General features: G+C 50.4%; 1 protein-coding gene across 4 annotated transcripts; it reads right to left on the reverse strand.

Annotated features, from left to right (window-relative positions):
- Positions 1–3729: 3729 nt before the first annotated feature.
- On the reverse strand, positions 3730–16426 carry LOC133352302 (TAR DNA-binding protein 43-like). Of its 4 annotated transcripts, none has more exons than XM_061567870.1 (6): positions 16049–16426; positions 14890–15053; positions 12132–12272; positions 10217–10270; positions 8480–8647; positions 3730–7307 (listed from the first exon to the last, which is right to left on the reverse strand). In XM_061567870.1, the coding sequence occupies exons 1-6, from the start codon at positions 16284–16286 to the stop codon at positions 6525–6527; spliced, it is 1548 nt and encodes a 515-aa protein (XP_061423854.1). In that variant the 5' UTR covers positions 16287–16426; the 3' UTR covers positions 3730–6524. The 4 variants fall into 4 exon arrangements, with proteins under 4 accessions (XP_061423854.1, XP_061423853.1, XP_061423856.1 ...); XM_061567869.1 differs by having other exon boundaries at positions 16040–16426; XM_061567872.1 differs by lacking the exon at positions 10217–10270.
- Positions 16427–16681: the final 255 nt, after the last annotated feature.

Genomic DNA, 16681 nt, shown 5'->3' on the forward strand with positions numbered 1-16681 from the left:
TAATTTCCTCCACTGAAAATTTGCTATATTTTTGAGAATGTAGTATGTTTTAATTTGAGGTGATCCCACCCTTCAGTCATCCAATGTCAGATGGACATAAAATAAAGCCTGAATCAGAACACGAGAAGATGCAGAACAAGAAAAAAAGCATGAAGCATTGAAATAGATCAAGGGATCTATTCTAAAAGTTCATGAACAAGGATGTGAAAAGTGATAGTTCAAAGCTCCATTGGAATCATCACCATTAATACAGTTGGATAATGATAGTGAACCTTGTGAAAATGTTGTTCTTCAAGCAGAATCTCATTCGCACATAAGAGGTTTGATCAAGTGAAGAACAGGCGAATGCCCCTTTCGAAGCAGATGTGGTGGAATCACAAACTCCAAAGTAAACATCGGATGCAGACTTTACTCGTAGGCCTGGCGGTGATTCTGCACTGGATAGAAGTCGCTGCAGATTTGAGATCCTATTTTGCTGATATCACGCCATCTCAGAATGTTGATTCTCACTTTTCCTTAGGGGCCATCCATTTAGTAGGTACGCAAAAATCTGTCAAAACTTGACCCCTCCCACTCTCCCTGTACGCACGCGTACTTTTTACCCCCCCCCCCCCCGCACCTGCGTACGTATGCTTGACACCCCCGAATAGACGACTGAACCCAGTGCGTCACCTGTTCGACTGAACCCAGTCGAACAGGTGACGCACTGTAGGGATTTCGTGAACACGCGCCGTGTCTGGCTGGAGCACAGCAGCGCGAGCTGCAGTCTGCTGGGCCGCCGTCTCAAGATCCACAGCGTCGCTGGCGTCATCGTCGTCCAGCTTTTGAGTGTTCTGTCAGAAGACGCAGTCGTGTGAATGCACTCGTGTCGTTTGACACTGGCCTGCGGCAGCTAAAATCTTGAGCCAGCGGCAGTCTGCAGTGAGGCCAGATTGAAGGATGTGTAATCCATGGGGCAGGCCGCCAGACTGTCAGACTTACTGCTGAGCTGCGTGATAGCTGCAGGCAGGGGTACGGTGGCATACGGGTGACACCTCTCCCACAGTCCCACTTCTCCCGGTAGTACTTGTCTGACAGCTGAAGAAATTGAACTGTGGCTCATTTGAAGGCCAATGTAGACAAATTATCGAGACTTCAATCGCCCCCCCCCCCTAGTTTCCTGTGCGTACGTACATTGTCAGTAGACCCTCCACATGCAAGCGTACGCATGTTGGTTAAACCTCCCCCCCCCCCCCCTCTATGCGTAAGTACTAAATGGATGGCCCCTTATCAGGTATAAAATTGGGTGGAAATGTCTGTAAACAAGGAATTGTTCTGCAGGCACTTGGGAAATGGGCAGAATGTCCAGAATGGCTCATGGACTCACCTTCAACTGGTCGAGTATTGCCGTTTGTGAAAACTATTTCGCAGCAGTAAGTCCCGTAAATAATTGCAAATTGGCTTTGATGATTGGAATGCAAGCACCAGGATTACTGCTAATGAACAAAGGATCACATCAAAGCATTATCCATGATGCTGGAGCACCAAAATGTATACAAAACTGATAAAAAAAAACATCTTGTAAATACTGGGTTGATGTTTTGAGGGTTGTTGCAGGAGTCACAATTCCCAATGGAAACTTCTTGGGCGGCCTTGTCGTCTAGGCGGAATTCGACCCATTGCTTGCAGATCACATTCAGATGCATGGACATCCAGGAAGGGGAATGTATATTACCTTTCCTCAACCATTTGTGATGAAATTATTGATCGCTTGGCATGAGGTTATGAAAACCAGGGTCTGAAATCATGACACCTAAGTATGATGGAATGAGCATTGATTCTAGTCCTGACGTCATACTGATCAGATGACCGTGAATGACAGTAATATCCCTGTCACAGTCGATGGAAATGTTGCAAGATTTCAATTCATCCCAATTCAACATGGTATTTATTTTCGATTCTACAAGTGTTCTCAAATCTCGTGACAATGCGAGTTTATCGCACCTTGACAAAACAAACAAGACACCACTACCTCTTTGTATATACACTGTGCCTATCCTTGCTATATATGTATTCAAGATATCTTGGTTCTGTTTTTATCATATAAACAAAACAAGTTTTCGTAGGCCCTACGCAGTGCCTATTGGATAATACGGCCTCGTATCGTATTAAACCTTGCTATTCCTCAAGCTGACACACGGGTAACTTCAACAATTCCACAAATTGATTGAGCAGACACTCGTTCACTTTGGATTTATAACTATCGCAGACCCGGAGGGAACCAATGCAGAGCAGCGGGAGAACATACGAACCCCGCACAGAACGGTTGCCAGAGTTGTGAAGAGCAACTCGGCCCCTTCTTGCCGCAAAGGCTTTGATGCCGCACCACCAACCCTGCAGTTTGCTAATGACCGTGTCTGCGGTCACTAAAGACCTCCTGTCTCAAAATACCTAAATCTTTCATTATCTTAAAGGCCAAGACTGTTTCCAAACATTTGTAGGATTTTTTTCACGTAATTCATAGATGTGGCACACAAGCTCATGTCAATAACTGTGGCCTTAAAAGGGTCATCATATGCAACGTTTCTGGCAATCGCCCTTCGTAGCACAGCACACACAGAATTAGATGGCTTGGCCAGAGTAGTTTATAACGCACCACCAGCATATGCTTTCATCCTTCCGTGGCTTTGGGTCATGGTAAAAGACGGAATACCCCTCTAAACCACAACGAAAAAGTAAGATTCCAAAATGCCTTGACGTGCATACAAACAGAAACAGTACGTAAACATTTCGTGAGCCCACAGCGTTGATCAGCAACGGCAGAGGTATTGGTCCTACCGTGTTTCAGATCTGCCTTGTGTTCACGAACGCGGTCCGAGACATTCGTTTCGTTTCCCCAATGTAACTGCTGCCGCAACCACAACTCAGTTTATAGACATCCTCTCAGCCGACAAGGACAATTCCACGGTCATCAAATCTTAAACACAAGCAAAATCCAGGTTCGTTTCAACACAGTATACAAAATCCGGGATTTAATCTCATCTGTAAAGGATGTGATTCCTGACATGCAATACCCTGGTGTTTACAAACTAAGCAATCATTGGAAGGACGTGATTAACCAGGTAAAGTCTTACCCGTGACGTTTCCATCCTACGTCGGCTGTTCTTTCCATGCCTCTTAGATCTCTCATGCTCACGTCCTTTGCATTGCACTCATGCCTTTGGATTGCACTCTCATGCTCACATGCCCTTTGGATTGTACCCGTTGAGTTGCACTCAGTCGTCGAGGAGGCCGCTCTTAGTCACATCCTAATCTCTCACATTAACAGTCACTTCAGTGCCCTCGTCAAGGAGGCCGCTCTCCAATCTTGCAGTTACATGCCAATTTCTCACATTAACATCACTCGCCCCGGCCACTTCTTTATGACCTTTGGGCTACACCACTTTCAAACCTTTTAAAACAGTCTGCCTCAGCAGCAGACCATGCTTTACCACCTGACGGACGCTTGTGTTGTGCCCGAAACGTCGTTATTTTATTTTATACCTATGTGACTTAACCAAAGAATATGGATTCCTGCAGTCACGAAAGCTTCAAATCAAGGTTGCCATCTTCATCGCTCGATGTAGGTTGACGAACGTCCGGGGCCTCCAAAGTGATGGCAATTAATTCGCTCACCAATCTTTGACGCCATTTGGAGGGCACGTGGCTTATCATGGAGGATGACGTTAAATGCCAAGACACCAGACAGCCTTTGCGGTAACACCAACGAGTTTATTGAAAAAAGGAGGCAGATGACGGACAACTCGTGCCACAGACAGTCAGGGGACAGGAAGTGTGGCGGTGCGGCCATGAGCAAGCGCTGCCAACCACGAGCGCTCGTTCCGACAACACTGACGGCGCACTGATGCAGCTAGGACTCCCGCTGGAATGTTAACACTCGCACGCACAGACACGCACAGACACGCTCAGACTCGCACGCACAGACACGCTCAGACTCGCACGCACAGACACGTTCAGACTCGCACGCTCATGTCTCGCACGCTCAAGACTCGCACGCTCAGACTCGCACGCTCAGACTCGCACGCTCAGACTCGCACGCTCAGACTCGCACGCTCAGACTCGCACGCTCAGACTCGCACGCTCAGACTCGCACGCTCATGTCTCACGCGCACACTCGGACTCGCACGCAGAGACTTGCACATGCTCGCCCGCGCACAGGGGACCACCACCGCACTCACACTACCAACACCAGACGCCATACAATACACACGCACTATCACATGCATGCTACAAACACATCAACAGACGTGCTGACAGCACACACGGACACACCATGCGCACGCCATCATACCAACACACAAGTTGGGACACACCAACACCACCATCCCAACGTGAACACACGCATACCATCACACGCCAGCACCAAACACACCACACGCACCGACACCCGCACACCACAAGCAGACACCCACACAAGCAGACATCCACACACCACACTGACACCCACAAGTAGACAACACGGACACCCCAACACCTCACAAACGCATGTCAACATGACCACACGCATGCAAACAGGACACTAGTAATACCACACACGCAAACACTACACCAACAGGCCAACACCACCACATCACTCACATCAGCACGCCATCACCACACGCCACATTCCAGGGCACATCACAAGCATAGCACATGACCCAACGCTCGTTAACAGCTCATAGAAAACAAACCAAATCTATCAGACGTAAGTAACCATGTATTCACCAGGGCCCGCTTGCAACTGTCCCCGCTGGAAGCCAACGCCAGCCGCACCCCAGCATCACAAATGTGAACTTCATTTTGTTCAGTCTCACGATTCAGTTTTAAACTGTGGTGTTGGGTGGGGGGGTTGATGATAAAATAAAACTTAATTTAAAAAAGGAGAAATCTATACGTGGAATTGACAACTTGTTTTGTCGATGGAGTAGGGCCCGAATGCGACAATTTTGTTTTCAAGAGAAAAAATACGGTCGGGGCAAACGTGGAGCCACCTATTTGTAAATGTTGGGGGGGGGGGATTGGGAAAGCCGAGTAAATTGTCGTTTGTGTATTTTCAAGAGTAAAGCGACTTCGCTTGGGGGTGCAACAAGTTGTGTGGCTGGATCGCACAGCGACTTTTTTGTTGCTGTTTTTTTTACTTTGCCGATACTTTGTCGAGCGGAAGGGGGAAAACCGATCAATTTGCAAAGTCCGCTCGAGGACTTTCTCTAAACACCGGGAGGGGGGGGGTGTCCCACGCAATCTTCATTCAAACGGCCAAACTCCACCAGGCGCCCGCCGCACCATCACCAGCCACCACCCACCCAAATCACCATCAGCCAGCCGCCACCCGCCGCCGCCACCACCACTCGTTCAAGCGAACGGTCAAACCGTAAAGAACAGTCACGCGCGTGTCCTCCCACCAGCTTCCAACGGAGTCACTCATCATCCAAGACAAAGACCCAGCCAGTGTGCTCGCTCGCTCGCCAGCCCTCCACTCAGCCAGTCACCAGTCAAGCCAGCCACCAGCCATCTTCACACACAGACGACTCCTCCTCTTCAGGCCGTGAACACCAGGCACCACCACGCTCCGCAGCGTTACCTTGGGGCCGGTCGCTCTGGTGGTGCTGCTGCTGGTGCTGCTGGTGGTGCTTGCTGATGGTGCTTGCTGGTGGCGCTTGCTGGTGCTGGTGGCTGCTGTTGGAGGTGCTGCTACTGGTGGCTGGTGGTGCTGGTGGCGACTTGGCACGTGAGCCATCACCCTGAATTTTGCTGTTGGCAACGAGTGGGTGGGCCGATTGGGTGGTTGGTGGTGGCGATGCCGCGGGGGTCCATGGGCTAACGAGCTTCTGGTTTTGCGTTTGCCGTGTGGCTCTCCCTGGCCGTCTCGCTCGGTTACCGGAGCCGGCTCCTGGTGAAAGACTCTCAGAAGGTTTTAGTCACAAGTACACGGCAGCGATGCGAATCGCACAAAAACGCGCGGGGCGACGTTATCGAGCGGTAGCGACGACGCGACACGTTGCAACGGGCCAGACTAACGCTTCTGTAGCGACAAGACAGCAGCACGACGACAGAAAGAGCATTGCGTCTAGTGTACGACACGTCTTGGCTGAGGAGTGAAGAATGCGTGCGCTAGGTGCCAGTTTTACATCCCGTGTCCAGGCAGGTTCTGTTACTTTTTATCTCCCCACCCCCCCACCTTCACTTTCTTCTGCAGTTTACAGACGCTACCATGTGTTATATTTTTCAACAGCGTCCAAATCTAAAAAAAAATCAAGGAATTAAAACTGAACTTAAACTCGTCCAAAAATCAACCACACCAAATTCTTGCATCCAACTATCTCGGTTGGGGCACAACAACAGACTCGCTCATCCTCCAGCCCCACAGCTCTCATCTCTCTCCCGTCCTAAAACGAAAAACACTAAACCCTCACTCCTCACCTAGTCACACAGACACCTCTCTAAAAAGAACCCCCCCCAATCCCCCGTACAAACCCACCCCCCGCCCGCCCTCACTAACCCCAGCACTACCAGCTCGACTTGCTGGTGTCCATGCTGGAGAAGCTGGTGCCGAAACTGTTGCCCGTGTTGTTGGTGGCAGCCGCGCCGGAGCCCCAGCCAAACGAGCCGCTCTGCCCGCCCGTACCGTACCCAGAATTTCCGGCGCCCCCCCCGCTGCCGCCGCTGCCGCCGCCATACGCCTTCCCCTGCTCCATGGGAACCGACGCCTGGGCCCCGCCGGCCCCCGCCCCGGCCGCCCCACCGGCCCCGGCCTGCACACTGCCGGCGCCGCCGCTCTGAGCCTGCGCCGCCCCCGCGCCGCCGCCCTGCTGTGCCGCGCCGCCCGTCAGGGCCGGGGCGCCCCCCGCACCGCCGCCCCCGCCGCCGCCCCCGCCGCCGCTGGTCCCGCCCTGCTGGTTGGCGAGCATGCCCATCATGTTCCAGCTACTCTGCAGGGCGGCCGCCATCATAGCCGGGTTGATGTTGAACGCGCCGAAGTTCATGTTGCCCGCGCCGCCGCCGGCGCCCGCGCCCGGCATCCCGCCCCCACCCCCGCCGAAGCCGCCCCCGGCCCCGCCGCCCATGCCCCCCATGCCCCCGTAACCGCCGGCGCCGCCGCCCATGTTGTACCCGCCCTGGCCCCCGAAACCGCCGCCTCCGCCGCCGTACGAGCCGTAGCGACCGCCGCCGACGCCGCCGCCGCCGCCGAAGTTGTCGCCGCGTGCGTAGCCGAACTTAGGCTCGGCGCTGGAGATGTGGACGCTGGTGCCCTTGATGATGAGGTCCTCTCCGCAGAGGCCCTGGGCGATCTGGGCGGGAGCGAGAGGGAGCGGCGGATTACAGGCAAACCTCGTCTTTCATTCTCACCAGCCGGTGATGGAGTCGGAGCGTTGGACCGGCACAGCCGTGCTCGCGAGAGCTTTAATCCGAGTTTTGGCCTCCCGTGATTAAACAGGGTTCTTCTCGGGTGCAAGCGAGTTGCTGTTCTCATCCCGGTGATGACGTTTCGACTGCAAATCTTTGCCTCCAACGTGCTGGATTGCAGAATATTAACAGCTGACGAGAGGGTAGTTGAGGTTTGCCTGTACAAGGACCTGGTGTGCAACGGTTGAACGGCAAGCGAGGGTTGTACGCCAAAGCGTGGGGGACTTGCGGTCATACGGCCCGTGGCAGCGCAGGGCCCACCACTTCGAAATGGGCCGCAAACGGTAGTTCTCCACCACCGTAAGAATATTAATCAACGCCATTCTTACACTCGTTAAGCCAGGAAAGTCTCACACATTTCAGGAGGGTCCTAGCCACGGTTTGCGATAGAAAAAGGTAACTGCTAGGTTAATTCCAATGGAGAAATTTTAACCACACCAAATCGCAAACAGGCCAATGCGGCTCAGCGGTAGAGCGAGCGGCTCGCAATCGGAAGGTTGCGAGTTCAAATCCTGGCTGGGGGTTGACTTAGCCCATTATCCTCCTGGGGTCCATGAAGTGGGCATTACTTTTGTGTCAACAGTGGTTCCGCTATAGACTCGCCCCCATCTAAAGAGGTTGTATTTCAACCACTGGCTCAGGGCTCAACAGAAATGAGCACTGCCTCAATGTTCATTTGACTTTGAATCAGATACTATTATTTCAATCTGGCAACAGCAACGGACTTACAATGTATCAAAGTCAGTCACATCTGGCACTGTAAAGGCCTTTGGCAAGTAACATGAGCGACCCAGCTGTGTGTTAAGATGAGCAGTTGCTTATCTAAAGGTTTTAAAAATCCGATTCGGCCTCCCGGTTTTGGATGAAGTTCCCCACCCCTGGTGCACGCAAGCGACAGACCGGGTGAGCGAGCGAGGGAGCAAGCAAGACAGCGGGTGAGCGAGTGGACGGGCGAGCGAGTGGACGGGCGAGCGAGTGGACGGGTGAGCGAGTGGACGGGCGAGCGAGTGGACGGGCGAGCGAGTGGACGGGCGAGCGAGTGGACGGGCGAGCGAACCTGGTCATCGGAGAAGGTGACGAAGGCGAAGGCGCGGAAGGGCTTGGGGATGAAGACGTCGGTGACCTCTCCGAACTGGCTGAAGAACTGGCGAAGGTCGTCGGCCGTGATGTCTTCAGTGCAGCGGCCCACGAAGATCTTACGGCTACGGAATGCGTCGCCGACTTGCTGCTCATGAGACAAGAGTAGGGAGGGGGGCGTTACCCACACGAGTTATTGTCTGGTCAGGGTACGACTCAACTAGGGTCACCGCAGAATAATTTTCTGCGATACGGTAAAACATCATCCACCACCACCGCCCATGTCGACTGCTGCCGCAACCTTCCGCTGCTGTGGATCAATCCGACGTGAGCTTGGTGGTTCACGCAGGTATGGCGTCGTCATGCGTGCTGTATAAACTCAGGGTTGCTGCGATATGATTTTCCACGATAGGATATCAAGTTTCACGATGTGATGACCATCACGATATTCGCCTACCATAACAATGCAGCTGTACAAACTCGAATGCTTGAAATGGAAAATACCACAAGTTACAGAGGAGAAAGTTAATTACAGGAATCCAGCAGTGGATTGATCCTGGTTAATGAAGATTAATTGAAAAACCTACAAGGATGGTAATGGCATGACCACCATTCCAATCAATTCGTAACACATTAAACTGACACATTTAACAGGTCATATAGCTATTTATTCAGAACTTTCATTATAGCAATTTTTTGTTCCGTAGACGTCAACATTTTTTTTATATTTTAGAAAAATTAAACAATCAATGCTCATCAAGACGTAACAATATTTTGCCGAGCATGTTATACAAGGTCATTGTGGATCTCGGAGTACCGCCACATCACGGCAACCTAACAACCCAACCCCCCATCCATCATAACCACGGTGGATAAAGCAAGAAACGTTCGTGGGAATTTCATAGTACAGTCGAAACTGAGATATAGACACCGTTCTAATATAAGCAACATTCTCATTTCACTGCTAGGGTTGGAAGATGATGGCAAACTTCTGATATTGAAACAAGTGTAATAAAGCTCGTTGAGACGACTTCTGGAATCCGTCTTTTATTCAACTTATGTTACAGTTACTTCACGCTGCTGATAGGCAGCATGAGAGGGACAGATAGAGAGACGCACTTCCACGTGGCAACTCAGAGCCCCGCTCCCGCGTGGCCCCCTTCCTCTGTTCGTTCCCGTTCTGCCCCCGTGTTGTTCTTCTCCACCCCTATTTAATACCCGGGGACACGTGGTACGTTTCAGCCAATCCTCGTTAGCCTGCATGGAATCTTCCAGGCTCCCTCGTCAGCTCCCGGGACCACGCCCCTGACTCATCTCCCCATTGGCTGTGGCCAAAGCCAGCAGAACCAATCCTTATAGCGGTCACCTTTCCATCACGTCAGGGCCACGCCCCCAGGCTTCCCCTCATTGGCTGTAAACCAGGACCGGCAGAGCCAATCACCATGACGAGTTGTGATACATCAGTGAGCCGGATATATCCTCATATTACACAAGCACACTTCAGATTTAAGCGTAGCTTGGTCTGGCTACCAAAGGAGTGTGCTTATATCCACAGCCCCCCCCCTCTCCCCCAAGTACAGAAGACATGCTTATGTTCTTGCCATACGTCTAGCAGCCGACGACTGCAATATGTTCCTCAAAATGCGTCCGAAGAGAAAACGGACCGCAAGCCAATGCACAAATGGGTGTTGCAGTGAGACCGGAACCGCTCACTCACGTAAGAGCCGTTGCTAGGGTTTATGTCATCACTCCAACTGCACCAGCCATTCACCTGCCAGGAAGACAACCCCCAAGTGCGACATGGCCGGCATGACATCACTCCTGCAACATGGCCGGCATGAAGTCATCACTGTGCCCGCCCTCTGCGGGCGGTCCGTGGCCTGAGCCCTAGTGTCTTTACGTTAAGGATTCGCAATGGACTTTTGGAATTTGGGCCGGGTAATGATGTGACCCAAATCCGTGTCGTTAAGAACCCTCCACCACCCAACAAGAGCCAAAGGGTTTAGTGGCGCACCAAATATTATCGTTTCAGCTCAATTTAGATACTGTCCAACTGCTAAATTTGTTTGTGAGGATTGTTCTTCGACTTAAAAGGTAAGCGAGCCGAAACAATAACTGTCCCGTCTTTATACGCTCGGGCAACACGTGACAATTTAATGTTTGGCTGTGTGGGGTGGTAGAGGGTTCTTAACAACACATATTTGGTCTCGTATCATTACGGGGGCCTGGCCACGAAAAACAATTGTGAATCGTAATACTGGCTGCAGGTGGTTATTAACGATTATATTGTTGTAATTAATCACCAATTTCGCAATGTTATCACGATCAATTAAAAACGACTTACGAGTGTTTCCTGACCACTCGTAAGATTTCTCCAAAATTTCTGAACGCCCATTGTCATAATTCCCTTATTTATTCGACGTTACGGCAAGCATCGTCCTAAGCCGAACTTATGCCACGAGTGGACGCTAGCCCAGCTTCTACTGGAGTAATAATAATACCCTTTGGTTCTTGCTCTGCACTGTGACCAACTCTACAACCAGAGTTAGATTCCTGCCCAAGTCAAAACATCGGTGGGGAGTGACAATTGAAGCGGTTCTGGGCCTCTCTCTTCATCACCCCCCCCCCCCCTTCACCGACCAGCATGGTGAGGTACAGTAAAACAATCCTCATGACCGACACAATGTGGCGGGGGGGGGGGGCGAGCTTTCATTCAGCAGTGGATTGCCCACTAACATTACTCGCCTTAACAGCTGACGTCGTTATTAAAAAGTAAAATAAATGTGCAGCCCTGCAATTGTTCGCTCGCACCACCGCAGGTGGGAGTGCCTCCACTCAGGCGAGCCCTGGAGCCCACCCTCTGGACAGCATTCTGGCCAGACATCATGGAAGGTGCGGAAATACCCACACTTTCCCCACCGCTCGGCACCTGCCCATCAGTTGCATCGTACCCATTTATACCGCAGGGTAGACAGGAGGAGGGGGGGGGGGATTTGTAAAAATTCCCCAATGTTTCAACAGTCGCGTTGCAAGATCGAATTTAAGCGGTGACCTCTGGAGCGCCCGGATTTTTTTTTTACCTGTATGTATATGGGCCTGCAGTCAGGAGGGCACGAGCAACGGAAGTTAATATTTTTATTTTACCAGGAAAGGCCCACCGAGCTATTAGCTCTTTTTCAGAAGCGACTTTGCCACAGATGATAGCTCAATGAAGTGGCTTATCATGTGGAAATTGATAGCAGACAAATAATCTACATGCATTTTTCGATTTAAAGCTTTCGTGACTGCAGGGATTCATCTTCTTGGTTCTTTCGGTAAAGTCACGTAGAAGGGAAGTAATAAAATAATAAAAATAAAACATAATAAAAAATTATGAGAATTGTTTTATTATGTTTTATTTTTATTATTTTATTACTTCCCTTCTACGTGACTTTACCGAAAGAACCAAGAAGATGAATCTACATGCACGTTGATTCGAAATGGAGGGAAAAACCATAGGACCCGGAGAAAAACCCACACAACCATGGGGAGAGAGACATGCAAACGCCAAATATACAGGGGTCAGTCAGGGTCAGGATAGAACCCACGACCTCCTGCATACCAGGAGAGGGAGATAAAAAGCAACAACTGACCTTTGAGTTGGGCAGCTTGCAGTCGCACCAGCGCCCGTCGATCATGTGCCGCTGAGCCAGCACCTTGAGCTGTGTCTCGTAGTCCCTGAAGCGCACGAAGCCGAAGCCCTTCGAGTTGCCCGTCTTGATGTCGCGCTTAACCTACGCGGAGGAAAGGGATGGACGCACAAACAAAAGAAACCAAAGGCGTGCGTGAAGATTTTTCACACCAACAATGGGCGTGTGCGTGCACGCGAAACGACACCATCAGAGCGTCGCAAATTGATTACGTTCTCTCCCCCTGTTCTGCACGGGGTTTCCTCCGTTGCTAAAAAAACAAAAAAACACAGCGCAACTTATATTCACCACAAAAAACATCAATGCTAAAAAAAATTACCTGAAAAGGACTAATTTGGGATTACATATAGCAACATCACCACCCTACTGTGAACACATGGCAGGACAATCCTGACGGATACATTTCAGAATCTCAGTCTTTATTTAGACTGCAGGCGGAGGAATTTGATGAGCTATGAAGCTCTTTGCCACAGATGTCCAGTAGGGGCACGGGAACAGGAGTTACAACACGACAAAAACAAAACGTGAGGAGTGCAAAATAGCAAAAATGGGAAGCAAGTCACTAAATACAAGTACAGGACTCCATTATCCGCATGCGGTTAATCCGATTTGCAGATTAACTGCGCACACACAAATTGACGTAAATAAATAACTCATGGATTTTCACTGAAGACCAAATGAATAACCTAAAAAGTTATACAACATTGTTATTTTTGGAAATGTTTACTACAAGTCACGTGCTTAAACCGAACAAAAATGTGCTCCGGTTAATCCGCAATCCACGTGATTGGCTCAACAGTACAGTGGTTGCATATCTTTCCAACAGTGGGTGGAGTTTGACTGACGTTGATTTAGGGTGGCTCTGCAGTTGTCATCCACTTCGTGGGCCAAGTCTTCTGCGCGGGAGCAGGAAAGTGTTATCATTGATCATCCGCATTGAGTGGTTTTTGGCATAGAGATCCGTGAAAATGGATATATTTTTGGATTATCCGCAAATTTTAATTATCTGCGGACGTCCTCCCCGTCATTACCGTGGATAATCGAGAGCATCCTGTATAAGTAACGTACATAAGTCCGATTTTTCAACACCAAATGCAAAAGCCTTTCCATAAGAACTTCCACTCATTGATTCCTTCACCCATGTTGAGGACGGCCTCACCCATACTTTGTTCAACCACCATGCGCTTGCAAGGTCACAACTATTCTCTTTTTGCTTCTTCCCTTCCATTCTGTCTTTCCAAGCTCTTATAATAACCTTTCAAACTGTACATACATAATTACCATCGGTACGTATGTCTCTTTTTCAATCCACTGTTGGATTAAGGTCTATCCACACCTGTGTGGGTTAATTGACCATACTTCGCTATGCTGATTAGTGAATGTTGGTAAAAGCGTGGAAGGAGAGTTGCTTTCTCTACCAGAGGCACATGGCTGGATCAGTGGTAAATTACACCGTGCCAGGACTATTTTGCTGTACTGGTGTGGGGTAGCAGTAGCAGTATTGTTAAATGGTGACCGCTTTCAGAATCGATCACCGGTTCCAAAAGTCAGTTATCAGTAACGGACACCAGTGGAAAAATGTTGTACTATCATTTCAAGTGCCACGTGGGGGGAGATGGAATCGAAGCAGTGACCTGTGAAGTGCAAATCCTGTGTGAGAACTGCTGCGGCAGCTGTGGATTGTTTTCTCCTCCGGATCCTCCGGGTTTTCCCTCCACATTTAGAATCAACATGCGTCGAGATTATTTGGCAGATATACACTTCCACATATGCCACTTCGTTGAGCTACAATTTGTGTAGCCAGGTCGCTTCTGAAAAATAACTAATAGCTCAGTGGGCTTTATCTGGTCAAAATAAAAGTGTATTTTTAGTTTACTTATTTGTAGTGATTTGCTTACCTTTCCTATAAAGAATTCCCCTGTTATTCACGAGGGATACGTTCCGGAGTTGCTTGTGAATACATACCTGTCAACCCCTCATCAGTGCCCTACCTTATTTTTAACCAATTCAAACCTTATTGGTCACCCCGTACCCCTGAAAATCTCAACGTTCATTCTACACAGACAAAAATGTTTTGCCCGTATTTAAACGGCTGTAGGCCGTATGGACCTGCAAACTCAATTTCCCTGTACAATAATACAGGTAACCCATATGGATTGACAGGTATGTGAATAGCAAATTTTCTGAAGATATTGGCCTAGAAATTTTTAAGGAATCATCTTAAATAAATAAATAAGCTATTAAATACAAGAAAATTATCTTACCACAATAAAATGGAAACAATAAACAAAGAAAATAAAATAAAAATATTCAACTATTAAATAGTTAATATATGAACGTGCCTTAAAATATGATGCTGTGCATCATCACTTTATCTCAGGCAGCAAATTCGTGATTAATGAGGGAATCCTGAACTTTAGTAATCGCTTGTTGTTGCCACTTTCTGACTCGCCCCTGTTGGACATCCGTGAAAAAGAGAGTCATCGGCCATCGGATTTCTCCAGGAATAAATCAAATATTCCGATTCTGTTTTTCCTCACTTTTAAAGGTTCACGACGCGATGTTTGTCATGTGCAAAAATTTCTACAGGTGCGCTAAACCAGTAACCATATTTTCTTTTTTCCGGTCACCGGTAAATGCAGAAAAAAACAACCCTATATATATATAGAAGTGTACTGCACGGGGGGTAGAGGGGTGGTACCTGGGCCATGAGCACTTCCCCGAAGGTGCTGAAGTAGTCACGGATGTCTTGCTCCGACGCCTTCCAGGGCAGGCCCAGCACGATGAGGTCAGAGGTCTTCTGCACCGAGCGCTTCACCTTCGCCACGTTCGACATCTCAGCCTCGTCCATCTTGCGCTTGTTGTCTGAGTTGGCGGGGGATGTGGATAGGGGGGCACGCAAGAGGGGCGGGGGGGATATGTGGATAGGGGGGCATACGAGGGGGGGGGGGGGGGGGAGTGTGTGGATAGGGGGGCACACAAGAGGGGCGGGGGGGATATGTGGATAGGGGGGCACGCAAGAGGGGCGGGGGGGATATGTGGATAGGGGGGCATACGAGGGGGGGAGTGTGTGGATAGGGGGGCACGCAAGAGGGGCGGGGGGGATATGTGGATAGGGGGGCATACGAGGGGGGGGGGGGAGTGTGTGGATAGGGGGGCACACAAGAGGGGGTGGGGGCGGGGGGAGGATATGTTGGGGGTGGGAGGCATAAGGATGGAAAGGTCAGCATCGTCGTCACCAACAACCTCAATGGGCGCAATGGCGATGTTGAAGGACTAATGCTAATGCTGAAAGCAAAGTCACTTCCATGTATGGATCAGAGCTGAACTTCACATATACCTCTATCACTACTCACAAATGTTCACCCTTATCTCAATATCCCTACTCCAACAATGAATACCCCACTACACCGAACACACTACCCCCATGCACCCCCTATTCTCACCCTATACAGCTTAACACTCCCTCTATACTCCTCATGAAAACCCCCGAAACACTAACCCCCATAAAAAAAGACTCGCATTCGACATTTAAAACTCAAAAGCAAGTAACGACGTTTCGGGGAATGCCACATGGGCAGCCTCTGCTCTGCGCACTCCGAGGCCTCTCCATGTGCCCTGTTAAAGCTCAATGGCCGGAAACGTCGCACACCGTATACTTTCCAAGGCCAGCGTTATCGACACGGAATACGTTCAGAGTTGTAATCTTTGCTGCTTTTTGTCTCTCCCCTCATGACCCCCACTGCCCAACGCAGCAACATCGTCACTAAACCCGAATCGTATTCAACTAGGCCGAGGCTGCAGGCCTAACCACCACCACGCCTTCCTCCTCCTCCTCCCATTTCACTCACCGCCCGTACCCTTCGGGTAGCTCACGATGTACATGTGGCTGCCCCAGGTCTCCTCGGGGGGGTGCAGGACCCCCTCGAGGAGGCGCACCCCGCGCAGGCTGCGCGTGTCGGGGTTGCGGTACTTGAGGCCGCAGGCGCCGGGAAACTGCGCCGCGAGGGACGACAGCAGCACCGTGCCGTCCTCCTCCGACGGGATCTCCATGGGCTCCTCGTTCTCGTCGTCCGCCACGCGCACGTACTCGGCCATGATGCTCTGCTCCAAGTTGGCGGTGTTCGAAGTGGCCGCTCGACACGGTGGTGGTGCTGGTAGTGCTGCTGGTGGTGCTGGTGGTGAGGAGCGGCCGCGTGGGGATTTGTTCCTGAGCAGAAGACAAAATGGTGGACGGAACCCGAGCGCTGTTGGATTTCATAGAGCGGATTGGCTTGGGGTGTGGGGGAGGGGCTTGCGGAGTGTTTAGAATTCGTAGAGCGGATTGGCTTCGGGGGGGATGGGTGGGGGAGGGGTTTGCGGAGTGTTTAGATTTCGTAGAGCGGATTGGCATCGGGGGGGATGGGTGGAGGGGGGGGGGCTTGCGGAGTGTTTAGAATTCGTAGAGCAGTTAGGCGAAGTAAGAAATGGGCGCGGATTATTATTCACCGTTT

Source organism: Lethenteron reissneri, chromosome 40, assembly GCF_015708825.2.
Source record: "Lethenteron reissneri isolate LAM-NWPU_2019-01 chromosome 40, ASM1570882v1, whole genome shotgun sequence".
NCBI classification, from domain to species: domain Eukaryota; kingdom Metazoa; phylum Chordata; class Hyperoartia; order Petromyzontiformes; family Petromyzontidae; genus Lethenteron; species Lethenteron reissneri.